The 15,498-nt window shown below is 39.1% G+C and overlaps 1 protein-coding gene across 2 annotated transcripts; it reads left to right on the top strand.

Annotated features, from left to right (window-relative positions):
• The first annotated feature begins 9 nt into the window (after positions 1-9).
• Positions 10-15,444, top strand: IRAK4 (interleukin 1 receptor associated kinase 4). 2 transcript variants are annotated; one of them, XM_086480428.1, is made up of 11 exons: positions 10-192; positions 1,235-1,380; positions 1,690-1,884; positions 3,982-4,142; positions 4,821-4,885; positions 5,191-5,305; positions 7,371-7,480; positions 10,046-10,229; positions 11,084-11,146; positions 12,960-13,118; positions 13,211-15,444. In XM_086480428.1, the coding sequence occupies exons 1-11, from the start codon at positions 32-34 to the stop codon at positions 13,241-13,243; spliced, it is 1,392 nt and encodes a 463-aa protein (XP_086336554.1). In that variant the 5' UTR covers positions 10-31; the 3' UTR covers positions 13,244-15,444. The 2 variants fall into 2 exon arrangements, with proteins under 2 accessions (XP_086336554.1, XP_086336543.1); XM_086480417.1 differs by having other exon boundaries at positions 12,960-15,444.
• The last annotated feature ends 54 nt before the right edge of the window (positions 15,445-15,498 follow it).

Here is a 15,498-nt window from a genome sequence, read left to right as displayed (position 1 = left end):
CGGCGCCGTGGGTGTCCCCCAGGAGCTGGCGATGAGCAAGCCCGTAACGACTGGCACGTACGTCCGCTGCATCAGCTACGGGCTCATGAGGCGGCTGGCGGACTTCATCGACCCGCAGGAAGGGTGGAAGAAACTGGCAGTCGATATAACCGACCCGTCCGGCGAAAGCAGATACAGCCAGATGCATATAAGGTGCTCTGTAGAAGTCACGTGACATAAGCTGGGTTATTAACCATTTAACGTAAATACCGTTGTCCACCCCATTACTGTAACTTCTTGCGCTTTGTGTATCAGTAGGCGCTTACATCTCAGTGCCGGGGTTTCCTTAGGGAACTCACGGTAATTACTCCGAATTGTTCTGTAGGTCATTTTTCAGACAAGCTATAGCCAAAGCAAATTGACCAAGAAAATTAGAATTAATTAGAGCCACAGACATATGTAATTTTAGTGGTACAGCATGGGCTGTGTAACTTTCTGTACCCTGGAGACTAGTAAACATTGACTTCATCACGCGTCTTTGCACAAGAACGGTATAAGAGGCAGCTGGACTGTAACTCCTAATTCACTGCTCCCAAGAAAATGCCCAATAAATGTGGGGAGCCCGAGGCCTAAAACTAATAAGTTTAATTTAGAAGTAATGTCAGCAGTATTTTATGAACGCCTTGTTGCTTGAAGGCTTTGTCGAATCCTTAAGCTATTTCAAAAGTTAGGAGATTTTAAATACCCTGTGTATCATCTTGGGTTTCCAGTCTTTCTAGTGATGTTAGCATGAAATTTTTGTTTGTCTTTCTGTAATAATAATAAATTAGTCAGAATAATGGATCTCAATTTCTGCTTAATGCCCATCTCAAAATGAAGTGTGAATGCCAAATGGATGGAAAGCACATTTTTTTCCATTTGATCTGGCTCTGACTTGCCCTCTGTCTCTCGCTGACATTCTCTTCTCTGTTAGTCCTGTGTGCTGGGTCTGTATTCTGGGTCTTGGAGCCACGTATGCATATGTTTCCCTTACTTTTTCTCATGTTTTGCATATTTTTCCCCTAAGTTTGAATTTCTTTGATTTTTTTTTTTTTTTTTACCTGCATTTTCAGAAGATTTGTGACTAATTGTACAGTACAGTCAGATTTTTTTTAAAGATTTTTTTTTTTTACCATTTACCTTTGATCTTTTTCCCTTCTTCATGGCTCTCAAGGTCACTTTCTTTTTTAATGTTGGTCTTAATTTGCCTTTTAAGGAGATTTGAGGCATTTGTACAAATGGGAAAGAGCCCCACGTGTGAATTACTTTACGACTGGGGAACGACAAACTGTACAGTTGGTGATCTTGTGGATCTGCTGATTAGGAATCAGTTCCTAGCACCAGCAAGCCTTTTGCTTCCAGGTAACTGTTACTCTTTTACATTTTGTACTGTGTTCTCAGTTTTCAAAAATGCTAAAGAGTTTCACAGTAACTTGAAATCCAAAATGATTACGTCAGAATAACCAAAAGTGGACATATTTTCTATTATTTGTAATAACAGTTTGAATGAGTTTCAAGTTTAGATAAGAGTCCTGCAGCTTACACACGGTGGCAGAATATAACCTTCTCATGATGCTTATGTGTCTAATCGTAGTAAATACTGGCATTAATATAATTTTTTTTTCCTGATTCCTAATGTAGTTAATGCTTTTTTCTAAATTCCGTTTTCAGAAGCTGTAAGGATGGCACAAGAAGTTACAATACCTCTTTCTTCACAGGAAACTTTGCCTATACATGAGAAACAACTACCTATACAGGAAGAAGTGGTATCTGTAAAGCCTGTTTTAGCTCAGAGTACTGAGAAGCAACCTTCAGCTCCTCCCTACTTAAGTCAAGAAAATAGCAGCTCACAGTCTAGTAACACAGGTAGGCACTCAGTTTGGTAAAGTATCTTTAAGAATCTTTTTTGCTCATTTGTCTTTCACCTCATGTGAAATAACTCACAGCAATGCTTCAGAGTAGCGACTGTATTGGTATCATTGTGCATCTATGGGAAACAGCATCTTGCTTTTGTTCCTGTTCTGTGGCTGTGAATTTAGCTTGGATAATAAGATTGCTGAATGTGAGACGCACCTTGCCAGTAAGGTGGCTACTGGGGTGGAAAACAACTGTTAATTGAATTGTGATTTATTTTCTGCCACGCGTAGTCCTCGTGCCCTTTTTCAATACTGATTTTATAGACTGTTTAGCTTCTTGTGTTTTTTGGAGAAAAGATGCCAGGGAAGCTGATGGAGCAGATCATCCTGAGTTCCATTATGCAGCACATGCAGGACAACCAGGTGATCAGGCCCAGTCAGCATGGGTTTATGAAGGGCAGGTCCTGTTTAACAAACCTGATCTCCTTCTGTGACAGGGTGACCTGCTTGTTGGATGAGGGAGAGGCTGTGGATGTCATCTGCCTTGACTTTAGTAAGGCATTTGACAATGTTTCCCACAGTGTTCTCCTAGAGAAATTGACTGCTCTTGGCTTGGAGGGGCGTACACTTTGCTGGGTGAAAAACTGGTTGGATGGCCAAGTCCAGAGGGTTGTGGTCAATGGAGTTAAATCCAGTTGGTGGCTGGTAACGAGCGGCGTCCCCCAGGGCTCCGTACTGGGACTACTCCTGTTTAACATCTTTATCAATGATTTGGGTGAGGGGATGGAGTACACCCTTAGTAAGTTTGCAGATGACACCAAGCTGGGTGGAAGTGTCAGTCAATGTGCTTGAGGGTAGGGAAGCTCTACAGAGGGATCTGGATAGGCTGGATCGCTGGGCCAAGGCCAGTTCCATGAGTTCCAGTAAGGCCAAGTGCCAGGTCCTGCCCTTTGGCCATAGCAACTCCCAGCAGCACTACAGGCCTGGGGAGGAGTGGCTGGAGAGCTGCCAGGCAGAGAGGGGCCTGGGAGTGTTGATTGACAGCCGGTTGAACATGAGCCAGCAGTGTGCTCAGGTGGCCAAGAAGGCCAATGGCATCCTGGCCTGTTATCAGAAATAGTGTTGTCAGCAGGAGTAGGGAGGTGATCATTCCCCTGTACTTGGCTTTGGGGAGGCCGCACCTCGAGTACTGTGACCAGTTTTGGGCCCCTCTCTACAAGAAGAACATTGAGGTGCTGGAGAGGGTACAGAGGTGGGCTACCAAGGTAGTGAAGGATTTGGAGCATGTCTCGTATGAGGAACGGCTGAGGGATCTGGGGCTGTTTAGCCTGGAGAAGAGGAGGCTGAGGGGAGACCTTATCGCTCTCTACAGCTACCTGAAAGGAGGTTGTAGTGAGGTGGGGGTCAGTCTCTTCTCCCTAGTAACAAGCGATAGAACAAGGGGAAATGGCCTTAAGCTGCACCAGGGGAGGTTCAGGCTGGATATTGGGAAGAATTTCTTTACTGAAAGGGTTGTCAGGCATTGAAACAGCCTGCCCAGGGAGATGGTGGAGTCACCATCCCTGGAGGTGTTTAAGAGACGGATAGATGTTGTACTTAGGGACATGGTTTAGTGGTGTTGATAGAGCTAGGACCAAGGTTGGACTCGATGATCCTGAAGGTCTCTTCCAACCAAAACTGTTCTATGATTCTATGACTAAAGAAAGCATTCTAGGAAAGTATACGGGTAGTCTGTTCCTTCCTAAAGGTCCACTTTTGGGTCGCTGCCAGAAAAATGATGTGATCTAGATATAGTTTTACATTTAGTGCAGTGTAGCTCTCTCTGTGATCTGCTGCACATTTAATTTCTATTACCTGTATTACAAAAAATACAATCAGAAGGCTACTACAGTGCTAGTTGTGAAGATAGCATAGCTAATAACATATATTTATCTGCGTTTCATTTTTTTTTCCTGATATCTTCATCACGAAGCTGGAAGTAGGGCTTCACTATATCAGGATGGTGGCCTGGTTTTGGTTGAATAGAACTGAAGCAGAAAATCTGTTCAATACGCTTGTTCTTAAGTGAAAACATAGCTCTGTGCTAAATGGCAAATATGTCTTTCAGATTTCTGTAATTTTTCGTTTCATGACTTGGAAAATGTTACAAATAATTTTGATGCGCGACCAGAGTCAGCTGGAGGTAATAAACTGGGAGAAGGTGGCTTTGGCGTTGTGTTCAAAGGCTACATCAATGGCAGAAATGTGGCTGTCAAGAAGCTCGTTGCTGTGAGTTGTCCTGGGCACTTTTCTTTTTAAGGACTGTGTACTTTATAATATTGACTTGTTTATCTGTGGAAGGTGTTGAATGATGCACTTCAGAAAGTGTCACCGTGTTAAACATCAGTTGGGCTGAGAACCTTGCCCTGTAGTCCCATGAGTGCTGTGAGTCGGCACAGTCGCCAGAGATGAAGCCCTGCCTTTTCTGTAGCGCTCCTTTGAGTGGCTCAGGCAAGTTGTCTGGAAGAGCAGAGTGCTCCCCTGTTTCCCCTCCCTCCCCTCCACACAAGAAGTGGCAGAAGGGAAGGGGTGCTGGGAAGTTTTCCCTTTCAGAATCAGATGAACAATTCACAAGCTAACTAGGTATTGCCATGGAATTTTAGTCTTCATGACTGGTGTTGTGTGTGAATAATTAATTTTATAATGAGTAAGTGCTATTAGTGGGTAACTGCAGTGAACTAAAATGGGTGACTGCTGAAACTGGATCCATTTGTCCAATAATGTTGTGTTCCAAGGAATTAAAAATCATGTTCTGATACTTTTTTTTTGAGTTAAAAAATACTGTGAACAGTTAGGTAGTTGTTACGTGTAACTAATCTAAAGGCAGGCTTACAATTCTGATTTTTTTAATGAACTGTGCATTTTAATATGGCCAGTGATACTAATGTCAAATACTTCCTTTTGTAGATGGTTGATGTTAGTGTTCAGGACTTGAAACAGCAATTTGATCAAGAAATAAAAATGATGGCAAAGTGAGTACAGACTTACACGATGTCATTATAGCCTTTTATGGGAATCTGAGTTGGCAGATAACACGTTAGCTAGTGCGATCCCGTATTTTTGTCTTTCTAGCATAACAATGATTTTCATGTTAAGTGAGACTGTTTCACGTCCAACATGACTTTATTTTGTTCATTTTAAAGCACCACTGCAGAAACCTGGCTGTGTGCAGTAGGGCTAATACGAGTAATTTGGGATCAAGTTCCCTCTGCCTTGTGTTTTCCTCAAATGTTGAGAGTCTTTCAGAGCATATATGAATAGAATTTTTTTGCTATAGGTGTCAGCATGAGAATCTAGTAGAATTACTTGGTTTCTCAAGTGATGGTGCTCAGCCATGTCTGGTGTACGAATACATGCCCAATGGTTCGTTGCTTGACAGACTTGCTTGTCTGGTAAGTAAAATCTTTTCTAGGTTCCAGTTGCCTTACTTTGCTGAAGTATAGGTGTCTGTGGAATGTCTTTGAAACAGTACTGAACTGTAATGGCCAAAGGATGTTTTACTACCCACTTCTGTGTTCTAGAAGACAAATATTAACGTAACAAGTATTCTTCCAATAACGTTTTATACAAATGTTTTAGAGGCATTAAAGTCAAAGTGGGCTGACAATACAGTGTCATGTACCCGTACCTGGAGTGGCACAGGAGCTTGGCCTTGTTATGGCTGCGTGGAGCGAAGCAGAGGCTGCTGCAGTGTTGTTCCCAGTTCTGACATTGGCACGTTCTCTGCTAGTTCTTGAGTTTCTGCATTGTGAAATTGCCCTTTGTTCATTGCCCTTGTGATAGTGGTTATACCACAATGTTCACATCGGTGTATCTCTTTCTGAAGGGCCTAAATAAATGGGAAATACTTTTTTTTTTTTTTTTTTTTCAAATTAGTGTTTTGTGTAAATGCGATACTTTTTTCCGATTTAATCAAATGACCTATCTTCTAGCCTTGGCCTTTAGTAAATAATAAGTTCCTTTGGTTTTGGTGAGGCAACTCTGTGTGTGAAGGACAAGCAGTTGCTCATTAGAGTGATACCAACAGTAAGCCAGACTTAACCTAGTAGATGAGGTTAAGGTTGTTAGGATGTTGAAGGAGTTCAAAAATCTGCTTTATACTAAGCAAATGCAGCTTCTGTGACTGTAATCTGGTGAACATTTTAAACTTCAACCCCCCATGCCCCCAGACCTAAAAAATGTTGTTTTGCTTTTTTCTGCACTGATCTTCCTGTTGTACTGGGTCCAGCATTTAGTAGTTGGAGAAAGAGCTGGGTTAGGGAACTGATCAGGCTGAAAAAGTACTCTGTGAAAAAAAAATCTTTAATTTTCACCTGGAGACATTTCCTCTGCAAGGCTGCACAAATAGTTCTGCAACAACAGGAAAGAAGGCTTGTTAGGATGAGGATTGGTAGCAGTGGTTGGGGAAGGAACTGGCTATGTCTGGTAGCACTGCTGTCTCAGGTTGGTTTGGTTGATTTGCTTGCACACACTTAACACATTTGCAATTTTAATTTTTTTTTTTTTTTTCAAATTGAATCAGTGCAGAAGAGAGACTAAGGTTTACTTAAGGCAGTGCAAGTTTATCTGTAGAAATGAGCAGTGCTTGATGAGGATGTATGTGAAAATGTTCATCCTTGTAGCTTCGGCCACTATCACCAAATGAGCTGAAAAGATTGGTGGTAATTGAAAGCTAAAGTAGGAATACCTGAGGCCTTTACAAGGAAGAGACAAACTTACGATATAAATCGTAAAGATTCTAAATCAGACTCTATAAATCAGAAAGAATCTTCTGATAAAGTCGAATAGGTGAGGAATGTGCATACTGAATGTGCGTTCTTGCTGATAATTTTGTGGCTTCACTGGATGTGTTTGAGGCACAGACTCTTGCTTACATCATCTTCTTCTTGTCTGGGCTTTGAGGAGCACGGGAGGGAGGTGGCAGAATAATGAGATACTCTAATCCTCTGCTCTCGCCCACTGTCAGAAAGCGGTTTTGAAATGTTGGTGTCCTCTCTTCTAAGGTCTAGTTAGTAACATGGATCGAGCTAAACTCTTGAAGTGGTAAATCCAAAACCACTGGCAGATTGACTTCTCATGGTTAGTAAAACCTGTGAATTACTTGCTTTGGGTTCAAAGGCTCTGGTACCGGTGCTGGTACAAAGTGGAAGATGCGGTAGGTACAGGCAGTTCTTTGCAGTGCAGCTGGCCTTGCACGGCCAGAGTTGGGTATTAGCGAGAACACTTTTTGCAACGGTGAGGCAAAATGCAGGGGAAAGAACTGAATGTGACAAATGCGTGTATTTCTGCCCAAGTAAAATGAGAAATGTATTTTATTAGTCTTTTTAATTATTTATTTGAAAAAGCACAAAACATAGCAAGAAGTCAGTTTTGGATTGTGGGGGGGGTTGTTTTACATCAGCATATATACGTTAGATTTTTCACCTTTCTACTTGCTTTTATCCCTTCTTATTCAAGGATGACACCCCACCAATTTCTTGGAATACAAGATGTAAAATTGTTCAAGGTACAGCAGATGGCGTCGAATTTTTACATGAAAATAATCATATTCACAGAGATATTAAAAGGTAAAAGCTGCTGACTCGCTGGCTGCTTTTTTTTTTTTTTTTTTTTTTTTTTTTTTTTTTTTTTGAGAGAGCGCAAACTGCAAGCAGCATAGCTTCAGTCAAGGGCACAATCTTTTCTGCAAGTGACATCCATCACCATAATCTTGTCTGTGCCACAAGGACATGACCAGTACAGACTTCCAAAGATAATTATGAGGCTATTGTAATCTGGTACTATCAAATAGTTATTTGAGTGCTGTGAGGGCACCCAGAAGTTCTGTTCTTTCACAACTGCTGCTAATGAAAAAGCTGCTGTTAAAGAACATAATGACTTTTTAAATGGGGAATTTTTTAGATGAAAACCCACCTTTTAATTTCTTTTTCCCAGAACATTTCTTCAGAGTGTCTCCTTTGATTTACTGCTATTTATTATGAAGACAGTTAAAATTACTTTAGTCAGATTTATGAAGTTCAGGGTTCTTCAAGGATAATGTATGTTCACTTGTTTGCTATACCAGATATTTTTCTAGGGATACCAGAGCTCAGAAAAGGTGAGAGTTTTGTGGTAGGATTTGGTGGGGTTTTTCCTGTTTGGTTTGGTTTTTTCCCCTTCCTTGCTACAGTTTGTTGTATTGTGTTTTTTTTTTAAATACTGAAGCAGTCCAAATCTTTGAAGAAAAGCCCCAGATGACTTACTGCTTCTGTGGGTTAAGGAGGAGCAACTGACAGATTGGGTATCACAGATTTCAAGAGCTTTCTGGCTTCTGGCAATTCTGCTGAATGTAGAGACCACTTTGGTTTTGTGACCTTCCAGCTTGTGAGGAACACGTTTTTGCTTCAGCTGCCTCGTAAAATGTGCTTACTGCTTTGACAATTTGTTTCTTCTTTCTTCCCTGCTTAAGCCTCTGGACAAGTGTAATGACTGGAAGGGATGCATTTTTTACCTTATGCTACTCTGCCCTTCTAACTGCTTTGAGTTGTTCATATTACAGGATTTTGTTTTGTTTTTTCTTTTGTTTGGATTCCGTTTTGCAGCCTCTTGCACTTGCAGTGTGAATAGTTCAGTAAATTTAATTGTGGTTATTAATAGTGCTGCCTCTCCCAGATAAGACTTAGATGAAGAGACATCTTAGAAGGTTTACTTCAGTCCTCATTTTGTTATGATGTGTGGAGACAATTCTTAACTACACAGGTACTAGAACAGCTTCTGTGTAGGCTAGAGGGGATGTGACTGAATGGGTGTTCTCAGAGTTGCTCATAGTTTTTTGGCTTGGTTATGCACAGGAAATAGTTCATTTATTTCTTGAAGCTTGACTGTTGCAGTAAAACTTGCTTCTGATGTGCCCTTTGTGGTGTATCAAAAAAGTGACTATTCTTTGGGCTTGACCTAAGTTGATAGGCTCAGATTTATGAAGCTGTGATCCTGTTCTTCCTTCTTTTAGAAGCTGAGCTTTAAATATAAAATGAGTTGGTGGACAGTGCCTTGACTAGTGTTTGGCCTTTTGTGGTGGTCTTGTGTTTAACGCTATTTACAGCAGTTCTAATGCCAAGTGATCTGCTGTAACGTACAGCTGTGTTAATTTTCTTGAGAAGGTTTGGTGAACAAGAAGGGGAAGTTAGAAATCCAAGTTTCTAGTAAGTGTTGCATTTTGTATCTGCTTATGTGGTTTTCTTATGTTTCCATTAAGGGGGTCAGAAAATGAGGAGGAAATACTAAATCAAGTATTTTTAAAATGGTTCCAAGTGCTACAAGTTTAAAAAACAGTAGAAGATTTATGATTTATTTATTTATCCCACCGAGTATTTTATGACAACGTTAAGGGCTTTTGGATAAGCTTCATTCTTCAGGGGATTATTTAAGGGAAGTAAAAGCTGGAGATCAAGTGGAAACATAGCACTAATATTATTCCAGCATTAATAAGTTTTCTGTTTCTCCTCCAGGAGAAGAATAAAAGTATTAGTATTCATTTGGTATGTGAATTTGTAATGGTTGACATAGTATTAGCTAATAGGTATAAAAACCTGCTTTTATTTTTTTTTCTTGTTCTGAGTAGAGATTTAGACAGTTAATTGAACTGTGATCCAGTACCAGTTGATCAGAGCTAAGCATTCTCTATCGTCCTTCTTAAAGAAAGAGTATTCAGATCCAAGACATGGGTGTAACATAATTGGTCTAAGAAATTTTTGTATTTGTAGGACTGGGGGGGGGGAGGGGGGCAGTGTTTGGGGTTTTTTTCCCTTGTTTTTTTAATCCCCCCTTTTTTCTTTTTCTTTCTTTTTTTTTTTTTTCCTTTTTCTTTTTTTAATGCATTCATGCATGCGCAAGAAAAAACATGGATGGATCCTGGCAGCCAGTTCTTGATTTATTCAGAGAAATTGAATTTGAAATCGAGCAATTTCGAACAAAATTAGCTCTTGCATTTTTTGTTATATGGTTAATGAATAAATATATTAGATTTCAAGAAACACTCAAAATAGCAGTGTGCATTTGGTTATTAAAGAGTTACTAGTCTGTTAAAAACCTAATGACTGTACTGGTTTGGAAAATTCTCTTTTCTTTTTTTTTCCCCCTCCCCTCTCCCCCAGTGCAAATATTTTATTAACTGATACCTACATGCCCAAAATTTCTGACTTTGGACTTGCAAGAGCATCTGTAACATTCACACAAACAATCATGACTGAAAGAATTGTTGGGACAGCAGCCTATATGGCGCCTGAAGCTCTGCGAGGAGAGATAACACCTAAATCTGATATCTTCAGCTTTGGAGTAGTAAGTAGAATGTGGGAAGCAGCGTATGGCTTTTTTTATAAATGATAAAAGCATACTAAATCAAGAATATCTGAAATTAAATAAGCCACTGATCTGTCATTTCTCCTTTTCCCAATAGATGTGCTCTTAAGATAGTGTTTCTAAACCTTGATTGGTTTAAAATCATTTGAATATGTTGATTAAAAGATTGAATTTGCTAATGATTACAATAATTACATAAAAATGTACATTTACATGTGAAAGACTGTAGTAAAGTAACATTCCAAGGTCTACCTAAATGTAGTTCGAAGTAATGTAGAACATTGTTTCTTCTTGCATAGTATTGCACAAAAATGTAACTTGGGCTGGAAAATTTTTTTTTTTAAAGAAAATGTTCCGAAATTAAGTGTTTTACTATTTTTTAAGCACCAAAAGTATGCTGTCCACGTGGGACTTGCCTTAAAGCTGAGTACAAAAGAGAGATGAGCTTAATATTTGGGAAAATAATGAATCAGTTCAGAATAGATTCAAGACCCTAATTGCTATTGAGCACTTCCTTCAGGGCATTTAGTTCCTTGGGGAGGCAGGCCAGAGACTGTTTGTGAATGCTTTGGAGATCCTTCCATCTTGCTTCGAAGCAACAGAACGTAGGGTGAGAAAAACTTGTGCCGACATCCCTAAACCACACTGCTAATAACAGTCAATGAAAATAAAGGTAGGAACAACAATCAATTGTACAGAAGCTGTCTTTGGTCAAACACAGATCCTGTGAGCATTTGTTTGAAAGACTGGGGGTCCTTCTCCTCTTTGCAAGTGGTGTATATGCTAAGAATTATTCTGTGCTTCATTTTCCTTTCTGATTTTTTTTCTCCTAGGTCTTACTAGAAATAATAACGGGTCTTCCTCCAGTAGATGAAAACCGGGAGCCACAGTTACTGGTATGTCGTTTTTGCTTTCTCCTCCCCTCCCCCTGCTCCAGGATCACTTTATATGAAGTCTTTGTCAGTTAACAGGTTCTGAAATCATCAAATTAGTCACCAAAGTACGCAATTGTGGAAACAGCTCATGTCAATGTTTGTCTTAGAGATGAGGCTGAAACTTTCATCTCTTAGCTGGTAGAAGATTGTTCAGTCCCCAAGGTCATCTCCTTCCGACCTGATAGTAGAATTCTTTTCATTTTGGTGCTGTTTCTTACTGTAATAGAAGCACTGTGCTCTATCAGCGTACTCCTGTGATACCCTGTCTCTGAATGAAACAGTTCCTCATTCACCAGAACATTTTAAACTTTTCATCTCAGTTGTTTCTTTATGGTTCTTCATACTTCCTACCATTCCTGTATTAATTTTCATCTTCAACTTTACTAGTAATTTGCAAATACCTTGTGTTTTTAACCTTAGGGAAGTTTGGAATCTAAGGGCTTTTTTGCAGGGTGAGAGGTGGGTTGAATTTTGTTTTTTATTTTACTATTCCATTAATAATTCAGTCTACTAATTAGGAAACTCATGTCTTGGAGCTTACTCTCTTGAATTAAATTCGTACAAGGCTGTTCTTAATTTAGCCTTTCATTTAGCTTAAAATTAAATTCTGAACTATGTAATCCAAGGTTTTCCTAGAATATTTTTTACATAAAGACTTAATTGTTTACTAAGTATGAAATACCATTGAGGTTTGGATTGGTTTTGTTCCATACTGTTTGGTAACAGATCACTTTTTTCCCAAAGCTTTAGGAATACCTGTGTACTATTAATAGTTTGTTGGGTTTTTTTTTGTTTTTTTTTCTTTTTCCTCTAAGCTGTATCTTCTGGCATGGCATAATATTTACCCTGTTGAGCCTGTAAAGACCTTGGAGAACTCAGTCCCTGTCAAATTGAATCTTGAGGCTTTGGGGTTTTTTTTAAAGCAGGCATTTTCAGAGATAGGATCTAGAAAGGAATATGAAGTATGATTTGACTGGTACAGTTTACCTTTGCAGTGTACTTTTGGGAGCATAAAGAGAACGGTCAGTGCAAGATAACGTGGCATCTTTAGCTTTGAAAACTTTGGGGTAGTTGAACGTTAGTCAGCAATTTCAGACTGACCCATAGAGGAAGGCAGAAGACTTGCCTCTACTCACTGACTTTTTCTTACTTCATTTACGATGCTGACTTGTTGGAGCTATTCCTCAAACAGTGTTTGTGATACAGATAACACTTTTCAAGTGTGTTGGAGCTGGAGAGCTTTGGACTAAAACAGATTAAAAAATGTATTTCAGACTAGAAGTTTCCTTTAGAATAGATAGAGCAGCTACTGAGGCTGGGGACAGAAGGCATTACTTTACAGAAAGAGGCTTTATAAAGTTGACAAAAAAGTTATTCACACTTAAGCTTACATGTTTGTAGGCTATTAAGGAAACACAGATACTTGATGTTGATCATGCTTCTTCTGTTAAAGAGAGAATACTACAAAACTGAGCTGGGAGAAAGTTAAAGCTGTATGATGCAGCTTAAAGAAAATTGCTTTACGATGTTGTGTTAGCTCAATTAGAAATAATGTATAATAAAAATGTATAGTTCATTCATAGTCTCATAGGCTGTTTCTGCAGATACTGATAAATAATTGTGCCGCTGAACCACTGTCATCATTCTTTGTCTGGCAAAGTGGTTGGGAAAAGAAATGACCACTCAAAAGCAAGTTTTCAAAGTGTTAGTGTGGAATACATGATGTTCAGATGCTTACGATGTTATCTGCTCAGTGGTTCTAACTCTCTTGCAGTTAAGTATCAAGGATGAAATTGAGGATGAAGAAGCAACTATTGAGGATTATGTTGATGAAAAGATGAGTGACTGGGATGCACCTTCAGTTCATATAATGTATTCAATTGCTGATCAGTGTCTGAATGAGAAGAAAAACAGAAGGCCAGACATTAAGATGGTATGTGGCCTTTTGGATAAAAGCCTTATTTTGAGTGTGTGTCTGTGTGTGTGTGGTTACACTATCATTTATTGCCATCTGTTCTCTTGCAGGTCCAACAGCGTCTACAAGAGATAAAAACTTGATAGGTGTTTCTTGGATACACAAATGTTTTTGTAATGGACTAGACACCAGTAGCAAATATTTTATTAGTATTTAGTGCAATATTACCAGCTTTTCGGCTTTCCAGAACTTTCTGGTCTGCACAAAGGTGTGCTGTTGGCCTGTCACCATTGTGCTGTTCTTGTTAACCGAGCAGCCTTTTCACATATCCGTAGCCACTGGGCCCGTAACATGAGAAAACTTCTTTTATATTAGCAAATAGCAGTGCCGGTGCATCTCCACAGCTTTTAAAGTGCATTTCCATATTAGAATCTATTTGATTCTTTGATTTCCAAGTATCAGGTATGTCTGCTGCAAAGGCATATGACAGTAACAGGGTAGAATGTTTATTCTGCAAATTGCTTTCTTGATCAGGTGCAGTAGACCTTTTTCTGCTGAAGACAAAAACATTTAATAGATATAAATGACACTTCTGTTTTAAATGGGTACTTCTATTGTCTTTTCCCCAAAAGACAACAAACTTTATTTTGCATTTTAACTTGAGAGTTCCTATTAGTGTGAATGGACTGGTAGTGTTTGTGAATATCACTGTTTTTCAGAAAGTCTTCTCAGGATTAGTTTTAGTCAAATAAACACTGCAAGACATACTGTAGGTTGGTTTTGGTTTCAAGGATTTCCAAGCAAAATAAGTATACTGCAGTGCAAATTCAAAAATACATATGGCTTTCTTCCCGTCATCTCTATATGATGACAAAACATTTCCTTTTTATTCATTGGAAGACTCTTAGCTACTTCGAGTATTTTACACTTTAGGAGAAGATTCCATATGGATTATAAATACAGATGGTTTGTTTTGTTAAAGGGGCCAGAATAATAATTCTGTTAAGACCAATTCTGCATTTTCCTTAATCAAATAATCAAGCCCTTAAAAATATATATGTATGTATATTAAGTAAATATTAAAATACTTTTTAAAAAGCAACATGGAAGTCTTTCTAAAATAGAAACATTGACGTATCAAAGCAAACTAAAAATGGAATGAAAGTGACTAGTAAAATTCCAGATACTTTGGACTAAGGTATGAAAATACTGCCATTGTAAATCAATTAGGTTATTTTCATATAAACCTTTTTTGCACCTCATGAGCTTTTTCTTGTCAGCTTAGAGGTAGGACAATAGTCTGGCTTACAGCTAAATTTGAAATTCTGTGATTAGCAAAGGAAAAGGAAACACTGAGAAATGATCTGACTGCATTCAGGGATATATATAGCTTGTAATTACATCCTTAGATCTCTGGCTTTTAACTCGTATTGCCTTTTCAAATGGATAGTTTAATTCAGAAAAGGTATCCACCAAAACAGCTTCTAGTTTTATTGAGCATAAATTGTAAAAAGCTGTTAACATAAATAAAAACTCTGCATTATCAAAACTTTGAGCCTGGGAAACAACAGTCATTGTACATTGCTTGCATTTCTGATAAGGCCACTCTGCCAGCCTCACTGCATGGAATTGAGATAGAGAGCACTGGAGAGCTCGGAACCTGGGCTTGTGGAGAAAAAAGCTGCTATAGTGCTAAATCAGAATAAAATCTGCTGAAGCCGTTCTTTAGTTTTAAACATCTGCAGCTGTTATGGGAAGGTTTCTTGTTAGATCACATCTGCTTTTTACTATTCCCTGGAGCTAGAATACTGAATCCATAGTGTGTTTGCTGTAGTAAACCAGTCAGTGCTGCTCATCTGTGGTGCAGTAGAATGATTTTGTTCATACACCAGCCATGATGTTCTACGTATTAGGAGAATCTTGGCTACAAGCATGTGAGTACAAGGCTGCTGAGGAATGAATACAAGAACAGGACATGTATGTAGAGATACTGCATTGGAATGGGATGGCTTTGTACAGTTTGCGGCTCATTCGTTATTAAGCCTCTATCAAATTTGCTTTGATCAGTTTCTCCAGTTGCCTTTTAAGCCAACACACCTTTTACCAGCCATAAGACTTCATATTGTTGAAAGGGGAAGAACTGCCTCATGTTTGTATTCAGGCTGGCCAGCTGAGAGTTTTATTTTACAGCCCCTGTCCAAAAGGCAAATAGAACTGCTGTTGATATTTGTGGTCACGCAGAGGCCTAGCCTATTCCCTCCTCTTACCCTGGTCCTGCTCCCCTTACAGAAGTAGCTTTGTTCCTGTATAGCATTTTGCAATAAAATTATTCTCCTAAATCCTAGTTCAACACATCTTCAAGTTTCCTTCTAACTGCAGAATTGCCATATCACTGATT

Source organism: Leptosomus discolor, chromosome 1 (genome assembly GCF_034619465.1).
Source record: "Leptosomus discolor isolate bLepDis1 chromosome 1, bLepDis1.hap2, whole genome shotgun sequence".
NCBI classification, from domain to species: Eukaryota; Metazoa; Chordata; class Aves; order Leptosomiformes; family Leptosomidae; genus Leptosomus; species Leptosomus discolor.
Note: the sequence above shows the minus strand (reverse complement) of the source record. Positions and strands in the feature narration are given on the sequence as shown.

Bases quoted from the DNA above. Each gene is read 5' to 3' on its own strand.
- IRAK4 (XM_086480417.1), top strand. From the start codon at position 32: ATGAGCAAGCCCGTAACGACTGGCACGTACGTCCGCTGCATCAGCTAC. The intron at 5,306-7,370 runs GTAAGTAAAATC...TTCTTATTCAAG, and splicing joins TTGACAGACTTGCTTGTCTG to GATGACACCCCACCAATTTC. The intron at 7,481-10,045 runs GTAAAAGCTGCT...CCTCTCCCCCAG, and splicing joins ATTCACAGAGATATTAAAAG to TGCAAATATTTTATTAACTG.